Genomic DNA, 17,270 nt, shown 5'->3' with positions numbered 1-17,270 from the left:
CCCGAGTCTATAATGATCAGACAGACAGACAGAAATTCATTTGTATGTATGTAATATATGAGACTATTTTACCCCATATTCCCCTTTAACTAACATACTCTCCAGATAGAATAACACTGCGCTTACCCAACAATATTCTAATCATTCAGATTCAATCAGAAATATGCCGTAAATTGCTTATAACGGCTGCATTCCGTTCATAATATCAAAGTTCTGGGGGAAGTTGGGGGAAAACGTCCAAAAAGTCCTATTAGGAATGCCGTGCCGGATCCGAAACTACCCCCATTCGATTCCTGGGAAAATTTTGTTTAAGAAAAGTTGTTGGTCAGAATTTTCGTTCAGCGGCCTTTTGAGTTATTGAATTTTGCCCGAAACATGCAACATTTTCCCCATTGTGGAGTGGTGCAAACGATAGGGACTGAATGTATGAGCGAGCACACATGGTACGCGTGGTCAGAGTGACTGCTTAGGCAGTAGTGTGATCCGGCTGCCAGGTACGGATTGAGTGAAGTCTCGCTAGGCCTGGCAGGAGTGTCGTGGGCAGATACCTCTGCGGCACCTCAGAATTAGGGGACACGAAAGTCTCGCTATGACTGGCAGGAGTGTCGGGGGTTGATGCTTCTGCGGCACCTCATAAATAGGAGACATGAAAGGGTCTGCCTTGTAGCTGAGGAAGGAGCGGCATAGGAGCCACCAACCTAGGATCGCCTCCGGCTTGGTAGACAAGTGGTGCCACCCTGTTGCAGGACGAGGTGAAGACCATACTGAATGAGGACTGTCTAAGTTGTGAGATGGTGACATGGGGTACCTCCTGCAGAGTACCTGTATGACTCTTGCAATCATTTGAGCGGCATAGGCAGGTGGGTGTTGGGGCACATGTGGTGCCAGTGTGTCTTGTGCACATGTGGTGCATGGAGAGTGCTAGGAGAGTTGAGGCGCATACGTGCACTTGTGTACGTCATGAAGGGGGCGCAATGGTCAATAGTCATCCCCCGAAGTATTGCTTAATTGCGGGCCGGGGGAATGACTGGAGAGGAAGGAGTTGTTTTTAGTGGGTCGGGAGTGGTGATCCCATCCCCACACTTCCTGGGTTCGCCTCCCCAGGTGTCTGGTTGCAGATTTCAATTACCTTCGTTTTAAAAAAAAAAAGAAAAACATGCAATAATGCGAGATTACGTCGTCAATTATCGCATCGCATGTGGGAGCTCCTTCTGTTATATTTCTTCTTAATACAAAGGTATTCACTTTTTTTCTGTGAGTCGTTATTGGATAAAGAAGCCAAATGAAAACTTTCAGCTGGAAAGCGAATTTTCGAAAATCGTCACAAAATACAAAACTAAACACTACCGATCGAGATAGTTACTACGACCGAACTTCTGTTTTTTAATCAACATTATATACAAGTCAAAGCTGATGGAATTTTCTCTAAATTACAAAACACAACCGCAGAGAATTCATGAAGTTTAGATCAGGGTCAGTAAACATATTCAGAATTTCAAAATAAAATATTTTACACTTAACGTATTCCTACGTCCAATTGGTGGTCGTATCTCGGATACAACCTTCTACTTTTTCTTATAGAACGTTTAAAACAACTCTTTAAGAGTTGGTTGAGCATATTATGCCCGATTCGTGTAAATACTGCTTGATTTATTGCACTGGGAGTTATCTTAAAAAGCAGTGAAGCTGACACAGATACTGTTTTTGGCTCAATAATCGATGATCTTCGCTTTAAAAATAACGAAAGAGAGCTGCCTATGGTGTGATCAAGCATCATCAGTTAGTCATTGTCGGGGAGTTCATTGTAAGGATACGCTGAGGTGGTACGTGAGAAATAATCACCGATGAGGCCACTGTAAATAGAAATCACTCAAACATACTTGTTTTAAGCCAGAAATTAATTATATCCTACCGGTCCATCTCGGAGAAATATCCCATTCGAAATCCTTCAGGGATAGGCGCAACCGCCCGAAATGAAAAGCACTCTTTTGGTTTATCTACAGCGCGAAACTCGTTCACGAACGCACTGTTGTAAAAATAGGGACACAAGCCGTGCGATCCTTTCGGATATTGACCGGCTGCCGGTTGGTTTGTTCCGCAATTGCCCATATTCCAGTTCTGGCTGCATTCGCGAACAAACGTTCCCTTGTCATTGCTCGTGTGAATACACTGAACGTTTTTTGCCGCACATTTTGGATCCAACGAAGAAAAAACACGGTCCCCATCAAATCCTGGGCCGGCGGGGTCGCACACTTAAATTTAAACCAGGTTGAGCGTTAAATTCGTTACTCTATGGGGGGATGTACTAACCGTCTATTCTACCGATCCTCCGAAATCCGAACCGCCGTCCGGCTTCTATGGAAGATTGAGCCCCAAAGCTGAACCCGAACAGGTATCCGTTGGCAGGATCGAAGCCTCGCACTTCCAATTCTTCCAGTTTACCAAGAATGGCTTCCACCACCAAAGGAAACTTGGGTACCAACCCATTGAAGTAGTCATCTATAGAATACTTACTGTAGTCCATGCAAATTATGCAGCCCCCTCGATGCAACGTCAGATTGGATATCGTGTCAATGACCCATTCAGTTGAACAACTCTCTTTCCATCCATGAATAACCATGGCGAATTTTTCAGTCGTGTTGCAATCGTTCTCAATGAAAAATATGTCTTCGGATGCTTCCCGCGTCTGTCTGAAAGCGCACAAAACAACATCATTACGTCCCACACGATCTTGATTCAATAAAATTCGATCAATAACCTTTCTGCGTCACAAAAACCGCTTCCAGTTGCCAGAAACGCGAGAATCGCCACAACCACCCGATGTCTCATCTTGTTCATCCCTTTGCTGGTGATAAAGTACTGAGCCGGGTGCGTCGCATGCATTGGATCTTTATATCACCCACAATCCGCACGTTGTTCTGCAACCGAAACGATACGCAAGATTACCCGAAAACCTGCTGTCTGCTGATTGTCTGCGGCTTTGGGTGACCTATTTCGGGCAATGGGGCGATGGCCCCCCTCGCGCAGTCGGGAGCATGCCGAATTCAGGCTAGATGAAAAGGTGTGGTGAGAAATGTGATCATGAGCCCATTATGTCCTGGTGTACGTTGTTGTTACGCATGGTTTGCAATTTTACGTTTTGGATCGTGTACAGGGTGCGTGAAATCTGCAGTAAATTTCTAATAGATTTTTTCTATGATTGAAGAAAAATATTCAGATATATCTGCAAACACTTGTTATTTATATCTGGTGAAATTTTGGTAAATTTTTCAATTACTGCAAAAATTCTTCACGCACCCTGTGATTCGAATCCAATTCGTTGAAGTCAAATGCAAATAGTTTCCTTCAGCACAGCTGTGTGTGGTTTTCTGATTGAAATAATTGTTTTCGCTTTCTCGTTTGTCGAAAAAGTGTGAAATACAAGTTCAATGTTAAGTAATAGGGTTATTGCTACTGGACTTCATCTCATAGCTGCTATTTTTATCCCGTATTAAAAATAAATCACTGATGAATTTTTTTATATGTTTCTTATTTGTTATATTTTGTGAGCTCGCATGTTCGCAAACAGTAGTGAAGAGATTGGGGCTGTATTACTTTTTTACAAGCTAAATATATGTTAAGTTATATGGAAATGGGACCAGCTCCAATATTTTTTTTTACATTTCTGGAATTTTTGTGACAACATTAAACAACATTAGGATTTCCTTCCCGATGTATATGGAGAATAACTGTTTGGAGAGCAGCTCAATTACCGCCCCCAACGTTTACTACTCAGTTGTGCCTTAATCACATGACTTCTATAAATTTTTATCAAATACATAGGTGTAATCCATTTAATCCTTGAATATCGGAATAAGGTATTTTCTCCTTATTATTATTTTGGTGAATTAAGAATTTGATTAACAGAGTACCTGGTGCATCTAAATCCGTACAACTAAGCACTTTAGTATGTGAAAAAGTCCCTAGAAAATATGAATCGAACGCAAATAGAACGTCCGCCATTGATACAGGTGCACGATTTATGAATTAATTTCCTCAAATCCCCTTCAATTTATTATTATCGCACGAAGTGGACGGATTTCGGTGCAGTATGGGTTTTGGTCCCACACTACTGTTTCAAATACTAAGGTAAAATATAATTATGTCTTCAAAAGTTCATGGAATTGTTTTAGTACATGTTAATTTTTAGACCAGTAGATTTTCCATCCTGCTATCAAATCTTGAGATTTGAATGAATAAAACCATGGGATACAATGGGTTAGCGGGGTATCGCAAAGTAATGAATTTATGGATGGAATATTTTTGGTAGTTTATGGAGAATAGATTCGCATTAGCTGCCTAGTACCACTAGGCAGGAGCCTAGTAGGGTGGGACACATTTTACATTTCGGTTTTGGATGACTTTATAAGTGCTTTTACTAGGCCAAATTGTAATCTTTTTGAACTTGCTTGATTGTTGTTTATATTCTTGTTAAATGTCAATGAATTGATCCTGAAAAATCTTAAGCGATTTCTATTAGAATTATTATGTGTATTATTGATATAAAACTATTGTAACTTTAATTTGAACCTAATTAAATATTATAATCATGAAAAAATAAAATTAAGCGACCCGAAATCTGAAGATAAAGGACGTACGACGGTATACATATTACAGTTTTGAGATTTCAAAGGCTTAAAAATTCAAACAAAAGATGTCAGTTCTACTCCATTTATTTCCAGTTTCCAAAAAAAGAATAGTTATTATGACACACATAGACAATGGAGCTTGAATAATCAATTTGCGTTTGAACATTAGGCCGCCCTATTATCTACATCATAGATTTACAAACTGTGGATCGCGTCTCAATTAGTGGGTGTTCTGTTCACGATTTTAGAAGTAAAATTTGATGAAATAGAGAAAGAGACAGCTTTGAAAGATTTGACTCTATTTTTATCAGGGGTTTTTATTTACGGATTAGGCTTTGTGAAATTCGTTCATATGTTCAGGCAAAATCTCAACTGACGTCAATAGCAGAATACAACCTGTTGGCGTTGTTATTCTTCTACTAGTGGACCCGGCAGACGTTGCCCTGCATTGTAGGCGAAAATGCGTGTTGTGTACTGCCCAAGCAAAATTTTCATACGAATCTTAATTTTAGTTTTTGTAACAATTTTTTAGTTTTTTTTAACGTAACCAATGTTAGTTTGTGTAACGTTCCATTTGTAACAAATATTGTCTCCTTGTTTTAACTAAAAGATTACTAAATATGTTTTCTATGGATCCAAAATATAACTCGATGTGTTACATAAAAAGTGATGGAAATAGGGGAACGGTTCGGCACTTCATCTCATAGCTCCCATTTCCATCTTATCAAAAACAAAGCAATGAAAAGGTTTCCTGTTTTGTTATTCATTTTTGTGATATTTTTCAGCATATTAACAAAAAGAAGCGACAAAATTGGTGCTGTATTTCTCTGTTTTGCGATGAGATGAATATTTTTTCAGTGAGATGGAAAACGGAACAGTTAATTCCCCTACCCAGAATTATTACAAATTATGTTATTGAAAGATCAAAGTTATCACTGGTTGTGCTACAAATATTGCTAATCGTATTAAGTACCGTCGTTCGGGGTGACATTGTGCCTAGGGGCCAAAAACGGAATATGTTTCTACTTAAAATATCTCAGAAACTGTAACAAATCTTCATGAAAATACCGTTCGAAAGAATACTAAGATTAAAGTCTAACAAATCGCAAAACAAGTTCCAAGAGCTAATTGTAATCGTACCATAATGCTAGGAATTTGAATGTAAAATTAGTGATCAAACAAACGTATAATAAAATAGTGCCAGTAATGTCCCACAGATCTATTACATAACACATTTTTAGATAGATGGATACCTGATTATAATGCTACGATACTCTATTATTGTTTTATCGAATTATATTGATAATTCATAAAAAGGTACTGTTTTTTCGTAGCAACGTTCAATGCACGCTAAAATGGGGTGAGATTGGGCCAGGCGCAATAATGTGCACAGTGCACACACACCCAGAAGCAACGAGTATGAAAAACAGCACAATCAAATACTTTCCATTTGTAACTAAACATCGGACGGACTTGGCATCATTCCTCTCCACAAAACTGTTTTTCCCGAAAACAACATTTCCCTAATCAAAATCCATTTAATACTTCACACAAAGTGGTGATCCTCTCTCTTGTTACGGTTTTTGTATTAAACTTATATTTTTCGTTGATGTACGGGCTTGGTGGTCATATGACTACCGCTTCTGCCTCATACGCAGGAGGTCGTGGGTTCAATCCCAGGCCCGTTCCATTCCTCCTACTTTGTATCTTTTCATATATTTCTCATGTTCTAGCAACTGGAAATGGGCTTTCATACCGTTCATCTTCTATCCCTATACCTACAACTTGATTAGGTCTAGCAGGTTACTGTTAGAATTCGAAATGAGCGAAGAAAAGTTCGCTTCGGCATCGAATTAGAATAATATACTACACCACCTTTTCATAACTATCACATTGGCAACCCGTTAACCAAGACGAACCTCCCAAGATTCCAATGTGTTCTCGGCTTGCAGTGGGCGAGTGACTGCATCATCAATTCCTTCCCATCCCCGATGATCGTGAGGACGTGGCCAGCGCCGTTATCGACTATCCAAAATACTAGAGCTCTCGGACTGTGCACATTGAGGTTGGATAGCAAATCCCCATGCTTCCATCCATTGGTTCCCTGTGCAATTGCGATTGTTCTGGTCGATCACGGGTAGCAACTACGAAATGCACGGTCATCATGCTCATGCTCATGCTCATAAACTTATATATTTCGTTGATCATCTGCTTCCCGAAAGCCTTTTAATCCTTTTAGACCGAAAAGCATTATATATTTCATGGACGACTTCTTACCATGATAAGGAGTGAAAATTATTATACGTATATAATGAATAAATTTTTCATAGTAGTGCTGGTTTGGAGCGTTAATAAATGGATTCGTCCACAAATTATGTACCAAAAATTTGGCAATTTTAAAACCTTATCCTTCCCATCGTAGCACATTTTTAAATGGGATTTTGTTTTTTTATGAACCGTAAGGCACGGCCTGATCCCCTCCTCTTCCTACAACGTTACGTAATTTGTGAACAGCCCTAATAGTAATGGTCCTTACCAAAAACTTGAATGCTCCCAGTCGACCAGTTCAAGTATGATACAAGTAAGTACTACTAATATCAATGCACCATCCAATACGAATTTCTCAACGCACATTACTCCTTCATTTACTGCTTCTGGGTCTATTTATGAATTGGAAACTAAATATCATTATTTTGATTACAATGAAATGAAATTGTTATTTCAAAAGCATTCTAAGAACTTCATTAAAATTGCATTGCACAATGCGAGGAGTCTTATTAATAATATTGATAACTACCGGCTTTCGTAGCCAATTCTCGATATGATGTTCTGTCAATTACCGAGACTTGGCTTAAACCTTCAAATTCTAACAAGTCAGCTGAACTCGAGGGGTACGCAATCGTTAGATCTGATAGGAAAATTAAGAAAAAACAAGAGGCGGCATGAGGGGAGCCAGGATTTCGAGAAGGGGGGGGGGGGGAAACTTTTTTGGTCTTCTAAATCGTAGTTTTATAGTAGTTATATAAAAACACATGAGTATTAACACATGAAACCAAATCGAAACAATAATGATTAAAACAATAATGGATTTAAAAGGCGTGATTTATTGCTCATCAGATATTTTAAATAAATTGAGAAAAATATTAACGAACTTAGTATTCAGAAAGAATATTAAATCGGCTATAACAATTATTATAAAAATCCTGCATTCTTCCATAAGTTTAAGAAAACTAGAACCATACATCTGAATTTCTAAACAAATCCTGTCTGAAACAATGTTTATTATAAAATAGGCAGAAAAATCAATATGCAAGCTTTCTCCAGGAATTCCTTCGACAATTGCTCCTGGCATTCTATCCGAAATTCTATCAGGGATTCTTTAGGAATGCCTCCAGTAACTTCTTCGGCAGTATCTTCAGGAATTCCACCATAAATTTTGCCGGGAATTGATCCGAAAATTCCACCATTATTTACTCCAAGAAAATCTTCACGAACTTCTTTATAAGTTCTGCAGAATTCCCTTCAAATAATTTCGTGCTGTTTCCCATGATTTTTAAGAATAAGAATATTCTGTGGAAATTCCGCAGAATTGCCAGTAAACATTCCTGAGAATTTCACGAAAAATCTTCGAATTTCTTGTGTAAATTCTATAAAATTTTCCGTGAATTGTTTCGAATAATTTCTTGTGAAAATTTTAAAGAATCTCTCCAGGAATTCCACCGGAAATTTATACAGAAATTATACCAAAAATGAAATCAACAATGGAATTTTAGGAGGAATTCCTAGATTAATTCGCAATGAAAACCTAAAAGAATTCCGGTGGAAACTTCAAGATTTCCACTGGTAGATCCTCCAAGAGTTTCTCCGAAAATTCCTCCTGGAATTCTTCCAGGAGTTCCACCGGCATTTCGACCAAGAATTTCTTTAGGATTTCCTTCGAGAAAAATTCCTGTAGTTCTATCGGCAGTTCCTTTGAAAATTCTTCCGGGAATTTCGGCAAAATTGGAATTTATTTAGGCTTCTTCAGGAATTTATATAGATTTTCTGCGAGCTCCTCAGGGAATTCTCCGGGAGGTCCTCTGATGATGATGATGGTCCAGCTACAAACCCCAACAAAGGTTTCAGCTAGACGAGATTTGTCTATAAGATGAATTCTCTTGTTTCCGAGAATGCTTCTGGTAGTTTCCCCGGGGTTCCTTTGGAAATTCTCCCGGGAGTTTCTTCAGAAATTCTTCCAGAAAATTCCTTCGAGAGTTCCTCCGGGAATTCCACCAGCAATTCATCCGGGAGTTCCACCAGAAGCTATTCCAGGAAATTATTCAGGCTTTTTTCAGGAAATCATTTAGGCTTTCTTCAGAAATTAAGCTGGAAATTCCTCCCGAAGTTCTTCCGATAGTTTCTCTGGGAGCTCATCCGGGAGGTCCTCTAGGAATTCTTCTAGGAGTTCCTCCTGAGATTCCTCCGGGAGTTCTTACGGGAGACCTTACGGGAGCTCCTCCGGCAGTTCCTTCGGGAATTCTTCGGGAGATCCACCAGCAGTTTCTACGAGAATCCTTCCGGGAGTTTCACCGGCAGTTTCTCCAGATGTTTCTCTGAAAAGGAACTCCCAGAGTAATTTCCGGAGGAACTCCCGGAGGATTTTCTATAGGAATTTCCGGAGAAAATATCAGAGGAATTCCGGAGATTTCCGGAGGAAATCCTGGAGAAACTCTCGTAAGAATTCTAGGATGAACTCCCAAAGGAACTTCCGTAAGAATTCCAGGAGGAACTCCTGGAAGAATTCTTAAAAGAACCTCCCGGAGGAATTCCCGTAAGAACTCCCAGAGAAATTCTCCGAGAAACTTCTGGAGGAATTTGTAGATAAATGCCGAAAGAAATGCTAAATGAATTCCTGGAAGAAATCCTGATTGAATTCCCGAAGGAACTACTGGTGGAACTTCAGAGGAACATCCGGTGGAATACCCTAGAGGAAGAGAAAAAATATTTCTGAAGGAACTTCCGAAATCCCATTTCCCGTGAAACTCCTGCCAAATATCGTCCAGGAATTCCATGTAAAGTTCCTGGAGGTATTACCCGAGAATTTCTTGGAAAAACTCCTGAAAGAACTCCCGGAGGAACTCCCACAAGCACTTCCGGAGGAATTCCCACATGGAAGTCCTGAAATAATTCTTAGAGAAGTTCCTAAAGGAATTTCCGAAAAAATGTCTAAAGGAATTCCCAGAAAAATACCAGGAGAAATTAATGCAGAAATTCCCAGATGAAATCCTGAAAGTATTCCCAGATGAATTGCTGAAGAAAATTCCTGCGGATTGTTCCGAAGAAATTTCTGGAAGAACTCTTGGCAGATATCCGAGTAAATTCCGAGTGAAATCCGGAAGGAATTCTAGTACACTTCCGCGGAAAATCTCCCGGAGAAATTCCTGAAGGAATTCCTGGAGAAGTACCTGAAGAAACTCCCGAAAAAATACCTGTAAGAATTTCTGGGGAAATACTTGGACGAATTCCAGGAGAAATTCATGAAGATATTTCTAGAGGATTTCTTGAAGGATATTAAGAAGTAATTGCGAAAAGAATTCCAGATTGGAATGCTAGATGATTTCGCTATTGAATGTTTGGAGGTATTCCTGCAAAATTTCCTGGAAGTTATCCCGGAGGAATTAAAGGAAGAGTTCTGAGAGGAATTCCCGGAGAAGCTTCTAGAAGAATTTCCGAAGGAATTTCTTATAGATTTACAAGTGAAATTATGGAGCTAAATCGGAGGATTTCCGTCATAAATTTTTGAAGAAACTTCTGGTGGAAATTAAGGAAGAAATTCCATATCTATTCTTGACGGAATTCTCGAATGCATGCCTGAAGTAAATGCCGGATTCTTCCTGAAGAAAGAATAGCCGAAGGAATATCTAGAAGTGAATCTCGAAGAGCAGAAAAGAAATCTTCAAGGAATTTCCTCGTGAATTTCCTAAAAAAAATAGTGTGGGGTTTCTAGATAAGGAGGAATTACAATTACATGAGAAGGATTATCGAACGATTTTCAGAGGAATTTGTGGATAACTTTCCGGAGGAATTCAGAAGTTCCCAGGGGAGCTTCTAGAAGGATTTCAAGGAGAGTTTTTGAGCCCGAAATGTTTCGAGTTGTTTTGAACTTTCATATATTATGGATCCTGGATGCCCTAATAAGTTTTGGGAAACTTTTGAATTTCAACCACCTATTTCTGTATATGATTGGATCGTAAAGTGCAAATGTTTAAGGGAATTCATTTCAGTACCCGTTCAATCTTTCCACAATTTAGGGGGGCTACGCCCTTGAGAGGCGGTGGAGTCGCATTTTACGTGAAAAAAACTCTTGAACATTTTGTTATCTCCAAATCTGAACCTGAAAGCGAATTCGATTTGTTAGGCACATTGTGTTCTTAACTGCTACTTTGCCATGATCTACTATGGTATTCTGCGTTACAGAATCCACACAGAATCTATTTTTAGATTTTTCCATTATTCATTGTTGTTGTCGTTGCTGGTCCATCTCGTCGTGAGTCCGTTGTGTCCGTTTTGTCCATGTAGTGTATCCAATGATCGTTGCATTGGTCGGTAGCCATTTATCCGGGTAACGTTGGAGGAATGCGTCCGAGAAGAACAAGTTGTCATACACACGGTCAAGCAGTTTGACCAACATTGACTCCACCTCTCGTTTATTCAAACATCCATCAAGTTTCACCAACAGCGACACGAACAATCAATTTATTCGACTAACAATATCACACACGAACGACCGAAGCGCCAACTTGAGCACCAACCATCACAAAATATATGGGGGTTTGTGCAACTTCACTACAAATGCTCAAACATGTTCGGCGAACTTTGACTCCACCCCGGACAACTCAAACCAAAATCAAACCGTTTTAATTTTTTCCAACCGAGCCGCCAACTGTCAAATGGTTGTTCGAACAACTTCACACACGTTCAAACAAAGCAGCAACCGAAGCGTTTTCTTGGGGGCGGAGTCAATGTTCGTCAAACTGCTTGACTGGTGTGTACGTTGCATAAGGCGCGAACCCCAAACGCCATCGTATGGGCTGCGGATCCGGCGACTGACGAGGGTTTGGTGGATGGGCTGGGAATCGAATCCATGACCATTCGCTTATAAGGCGAACGTGTAGCCAACTACGCTACGGGACCCCCTTCAGAAATCGAATATATCGTCATTAAAATAAAACAAATAAATTTAGTTTGTGGTATTGTTTATAAGCCACCTGATGTAAATATTTCTAATGCAACGTACACACCAGTCAAGCAGTTTGACGAACATTGACTCCGCCCCCAAGAAAACGCTTCGGTTGCTGCTTTGTTTGAACGTGTGTGAAGTTGTTCGAACGACCATTTGACAGTTGGCGGCTCGGTTGAAAAACATTAAAACGGTTTGATTTTGGATTGTTGTCGGGGTGGAGTCAAAGTTCGCCGAACATGTTTGAGCATTTGTAGTGAAGTTGCACAAACCCCCATGTATTTTTTGATGGCTGGTGCTCAAGTTGGCGCTTCGGTCGTTCGTGTGTGATATTGTTGGTCGAATAAATTGATTGTTCAATGTTCGTGCCACTGTTAGTAAAACTTGATGGATGTTTGAATAAACGGGAGGTGGAGTCAATATTGGTCAAACTGCTTGACCGTGTGTACGTTCCATAAGATGCAGACAATTTTCAAAATTTTGTCAGAAATTTGCTCGACTGAACCTAACGTTTTAGTAATGGGTGATTTTAACATAAATTTAACGAATTAAGAGTCATCAATGACGGTAAAAATGATTGATAACATAACTGCATTATATTTTAACTTCAACTTAAATCAACTTGCCTGCCCACGGTGCGCCGGTAGACCGTTATTATAAAATAAAAATGTCCATCAAAACCAAGTACAGGGCTCAATTCCTGAGGTAATTCTGCACCTCTGGACCAATTTAAAAAAAAAATCCCTAGGAGGAATCTCGAGAAATCTTGATTTGAAGTTTTTAACTAAAAAATTTCAAAAGAATCTATGTTTTAATTCAGCAATATCGCCCAAAAGTGGTCCAAGTTGTTTTCAACCAGTTTGTTGCAACTACAATAATTATTTTTAACTGACTAAACTCACCAAACTGACTTAGGTATGTTTTTTGTATGGCTTGAAGCCGTCTATCTTCAATAATAATACCTCTCGTTCAGAAGCTTTCAAGAATTCACGTGCAGACTGTAGATTCTTTATTGAATGCCAAAGGCGAGAACATTCTGAGCATGAGAAAAATCTTGGGAAATCAGTATTCTATTCAGATTAAAGTTTGTATTATATATTTTTTTATTATATTTATATTAGCATCAGAAGTAAAGATCAAACTTGGAGTGCGGAAGAAATTGGTGGAAAGAAACCGAAAGCTTAAAGATTCTTCGTCGTATGCCGTAATAATTGGAATTGACGGAGCTTTTCCAAAATCACTATCTGAGATTTCCCCCGCAAACGGATCATCGGGCTGGTAATGACTCCAAGGATGGCAATAAGGAAAATCTCTTTATTATTGCGCTTTCACTAAATTCCGCAGATTAGTACTATTTTTAAGAGTAGGCTTGGATCAAATAACATCTTGAGATCAAAAGAAAACATCCAGGAATATGGCACAAGACTAAGAAAAAAATGTCCATGCTGTGTGCATATTCTTTTGGTTTCCGGTAACGACGAAGATAAAATATTGAACTTTTGCTCATGTCCGCCACTACACATCAAGTTTGGAGTTGTTAATATGATTTTCAAGTTGCTCGAGAAGCGCCAGATTGAGTAGAATTGTGGGTGAACCAACAAATTGCATAGGGTTCACTGGAATCCCGATCTTTCGGATTACGTCACGGAACTTTACCTAAACATTAACAATTTCCTAATTAATATTTCAATCATCAGGTTCTGAATGATTTCAAAAAAGTGTACGCAGTATACAGCTCTTTGAAACTCGAGCATGGTTTTGAAGAAGCAATTGATGGCTATTAAACATGGAAAGCAACACTTATACTAAACTCGAACAAGTTAGCCATACAATAACATACTTAAGTCAGTTTGGTAAGAGAGTCAGTTGTAAATATTTATATTTGCAATAACGGCAACGCGTGCTTAGGACCATCTTTGGTGTTGTGCATGAGAATGGTGTATGGCGGCGAAGGATGAACCACGAGCTCGCCCAGCTCTACGGTGACCCCAGTACTCAGAAGGTAGCTGAAGCTGGATAGGGTACGATGGGCAGAGCATGTTGCAAGAATGCCGAACAGCTAGATGTAAACTAAATGAATGAAATGAAACGACAAACAAATACAAACTTTTTTTTGTTAAATATCTTGGCTGTGCATATGGACAGCATATGTTTCGAAATGGACAAATTGATATGAAATTTGCGAAAAAGAATCCACGTGTCTTGGAGGACTCAGACCCTCAACCTCCTACTCTCTAGATAGGCGTGATAACCCCTACACAACAAGACCACTTAAGGTCACGTTTGCGGAAAAGCCATCAGAATCCAGTACCAACCTCCACCGCGGTTAGCTCTCTTTTTGCAAATTGAATATCTTTCGGATGCTTGATTTGTCCAATCTCCACATGTGCTTTACTGTTGTATATCCACAGTCAAGCGAGTGCACGTGTTTATTAAACGAGAGGATCGCACTCCATGCTCCCCAGCAACTGGCTGGGCGGGATGGTATAGAATGCGAATCAATCGCACTCTGCTGTGCCATAGGCTTGCTTGGCTAAAGCATTTGATGAGTTTGATTGCCTTTCGTAAGCGGTTGCGTGTACTCAGACGACTAATGACGGTGGAAGACCAACACTTGATTACAATTAATTGCATATTATTATATTGTAACTCATCAAATGCTTTAGCCAAGCCTATGGCACAGCCTATGGCACAGCAGAGTGCGATTGATTCGCATTCTATACCATTCCGCCCAGCCAGTTGCCAGTTTAATAAACAATGTGCACTCGCTTGACTGTGGATATACAACAGTAAAGCACATGTGGAGATTGGACAAATCAAGCATTCGAAAGATATTCAATTTGCAAAAAAGAGAGCTAACCGCGGTGGAGGTTGGTACTCGGATTCTGATGGCTTTTCCGCAAACGTGACCTTTAAGTGGTCTTGTTGTGTAGGGGTTATCACGCCTATCTAGAGAGTAGGAGGTTGAGGGTTCGAGTCCCTCCAAGACACGTGGATTCTTTTTCGCAAATTTCATATCAATTTGTCCATTTCGAAACATATGCTGTGTATATGCACAGCCAAGATATTTAACAAAAAAATGGTTTTCGTACGGCCGAGTTGCCGAATAATATGCAATTCATTGAAATACAAACTTATTGAAAACCACTTGGACACCTTTTTTGACGTTTTTGTGGTTTTTGTTTGGATTCTTATTTGGATTCTTTTGAAATTTCATAGTTAAAAACTTCAATTCAAGATTAAATTTTTTTTTTTCGAGATTCCTCCTAGGGATTTTTTTAAAAATCGGTCCGGAGGTGCAGAATTACCACGGGAATCGGGCCTCGTACTTGGTTTTGATGGACATTTTTATTTTATAATAACGGTCTACCGGCGCACCGTGCTGCCATAAACCAACCTCATCTTCAACCCTTGATCTTATTTTTGGAAATTGTTCGAAAAACTTGAATAATGTCTATCACGTAAAACAAATTTAATGATTTTATTTATTAATTTCCATTCATGTAAACCATCAGATATAAGATATATTTTTCATTTCCTTTTATATGATTTTCATTACAAATCTGAATCAAATTTATTTAGAGTGCTTATATTGTAAAGTGACCAGACGTCCCGGATTGTGCGGGACAGTCCCGGATTCAGCCTACCTGTCCCGCATTGCCAGGTGTCCCGGAAAACGTCCCGCATTCCATGATAAATCCATACAGTTTGGGAAATCTATGGAATCATTAGGTAATGGGATGTTTAGAAAATCTGTAAAAGACCGAAATATTCAGAAGAAAAAGGAAGAACTTAAGTCATCTAGAGAGTTTACTGAACTTGGAGTTTTAAGAGGTGAGCCAGCCTAGGGCTGAAAATCTCTCAAATAAAGACAAAAAAAACTTGGAGAATAAGGTTTTGAATGTTCTGAGGATTTAAATAATTTCTGTTATTTTAAATGAGGCCAGCGCAGCGGGATAATTGATTTTTCATGTCGAAATCTCTTCACTCCCGCCACTAAAAAATAGACTGGGACAAAATCCGTGGACCAGATGACCAGGCTATCTTAACTATTAAAGATTGCCAGCCTTTTTAAGAAATCAATAAAAGTTTATTTGATTTGGCAGCCTTTGGATAACGCAGAAATCGTCTTACTGAGCTAAAAGAAGGAATGAAAGAATATTAGGGATTTTTATAATCTAGGTACAAAATTAAAAGTGTCTAGTAATATTCCGAGAAATTTGGCCAGCTCCAGAATTTAGAAAAAAATGGAACATCAGAAAATGTGTTAAATCTGGAGTATTCTTAAATCTGCAAAGATCTAAAAATCTTTATAATCAAGAAAATGCTTGAAACATGCGAAATTTCACCTTCAACCAGCGACGGTCGTTTAGTTGGACACTTACATAAGCCAGTAGACAACGGACAACAATCAGTAGATCAATGAAGAGTGCTGCGTTTATCGGAAACTTATAATACACATTATATAACTACAAAATATGCTCAGACGTACAGCCACGAGGTCTAGATTGTAACACATAATATTTAAGGTGAATCCCGTTGGAATCCATTTTAAAAATTAGACAGCGCTTTCAGGGCACATAACTCCAAAAGCAGATGACAGGCAACAGCGAAACGCAGTATTTTACCTTTGCTTACTTGCAGTATACTCGAAAAATGGTTTTCAGATGTGCTAATCGCCTAGGGACTGTCCACAAACCACGTAGACCAAACTTTCACATTTTCAAACCTCCTTCCCCCTAGCAGACTTTTGTAGACATTTACAAAACACCTCCCCCTTGAAGTCTACGTAGACTTTTCCAACTTTTACCATACATCATATGTGATTGGAAAAATATGGAAATCAACCACATTTCAAGCAATTCAGCTATTCAGATCCATTTCCATGAACATAACAATAAAACTCGAATTTCAAACAAAACTAAATCAAACTGAACAAAATCCAACAAAACAAAAATCATTTTGAAAGGAAATCAAATTTAATCCTCTGTCCATAGCTCCGGAAATCAAATTTCAAAGCCAAGTAATTTAATTTCTGTTGCATTCGACTTCTCCTAGAGGTGTGCGTCACCATCGCCGACACTTTTGCGTCGGCGCGCCACTGCTTAAAATCTGTCACGCATCTGTCCTATAATTTTGAACGCTGGTTCAAATTTGTGAAAACCGAAGAATTTTCAGAATTTCGAGAAATTTAGAGTTGAAATTCCGAGAATGTCAAGTTTACATTCCAATAATTTTTGCTTGGAAATTTCGTAAAAATTTCCCAATTGCTAACCTTGAAAGCTTCCAGGTAATACTCCAAATAGCTCTCCGTGAAAATTCCGATGCTTTCTTGAAAATTTCATGCAATATCCCGCTGAAAAATCGTTGAAATCCCAAGAATATTCTTCTAAATTTCAAAAATTTTCCCTTTAAAAAACCGA

General features: G+C 39.0%; 1 protein-coding gene across 1 annotated transcript; it reads right to left on the bottom strand.

Annotated features, from left to right (window-relative positions):
• Positions 1–1,447: 1,447 nt before the first annotated feature.
• LOC134223485 (inactive pancreatic lipase-related protein 1-like) lies at positions 1,448–2,879 on the bottom strand. The gene is made up of 4 exons (XM_062702647.1): positions 2,759–2,879; positions 2,311–2,690; positions 1,913–2,252; positions 1,448–1,853 (listed from the first exon to the last, which is right to left on the bottom strand). Exons 1-4 carry the CDS (start codon positions 2,836–2,838, stop codon positions 1,781–1,783), a joined length of 873 nt encoding a protein of 290 aa, XP_062558631.1. The 5' UTR covers positions 2,839–2,879; the 3' UTR covers positions 1,448–1,780.
• Positions 2,880–17,270: the final 14,391 nt, after the last annotated feature.

Source organism: Armigeres subalbatus, chromosome 3, assembly GCF_024139115.2.
Source record: "Armigeres subalbatus isolate Guangzhou_Male chromosome 3, GZ_Asu_2, whole genome shotgun sequence".
In the NCBI taxonomy this organism is placed as follows: domain Eukaryota; kingdom Metazoa; phylum Arthropoda; class Insecta; order Diptera; family Culicidae; genus Armigeres; species Armigeres subalbatus.
Note: the sequence above shows the minus strand (reverse complement) of the source record. Positions and strands in the feature narration are given on the sequence as shown.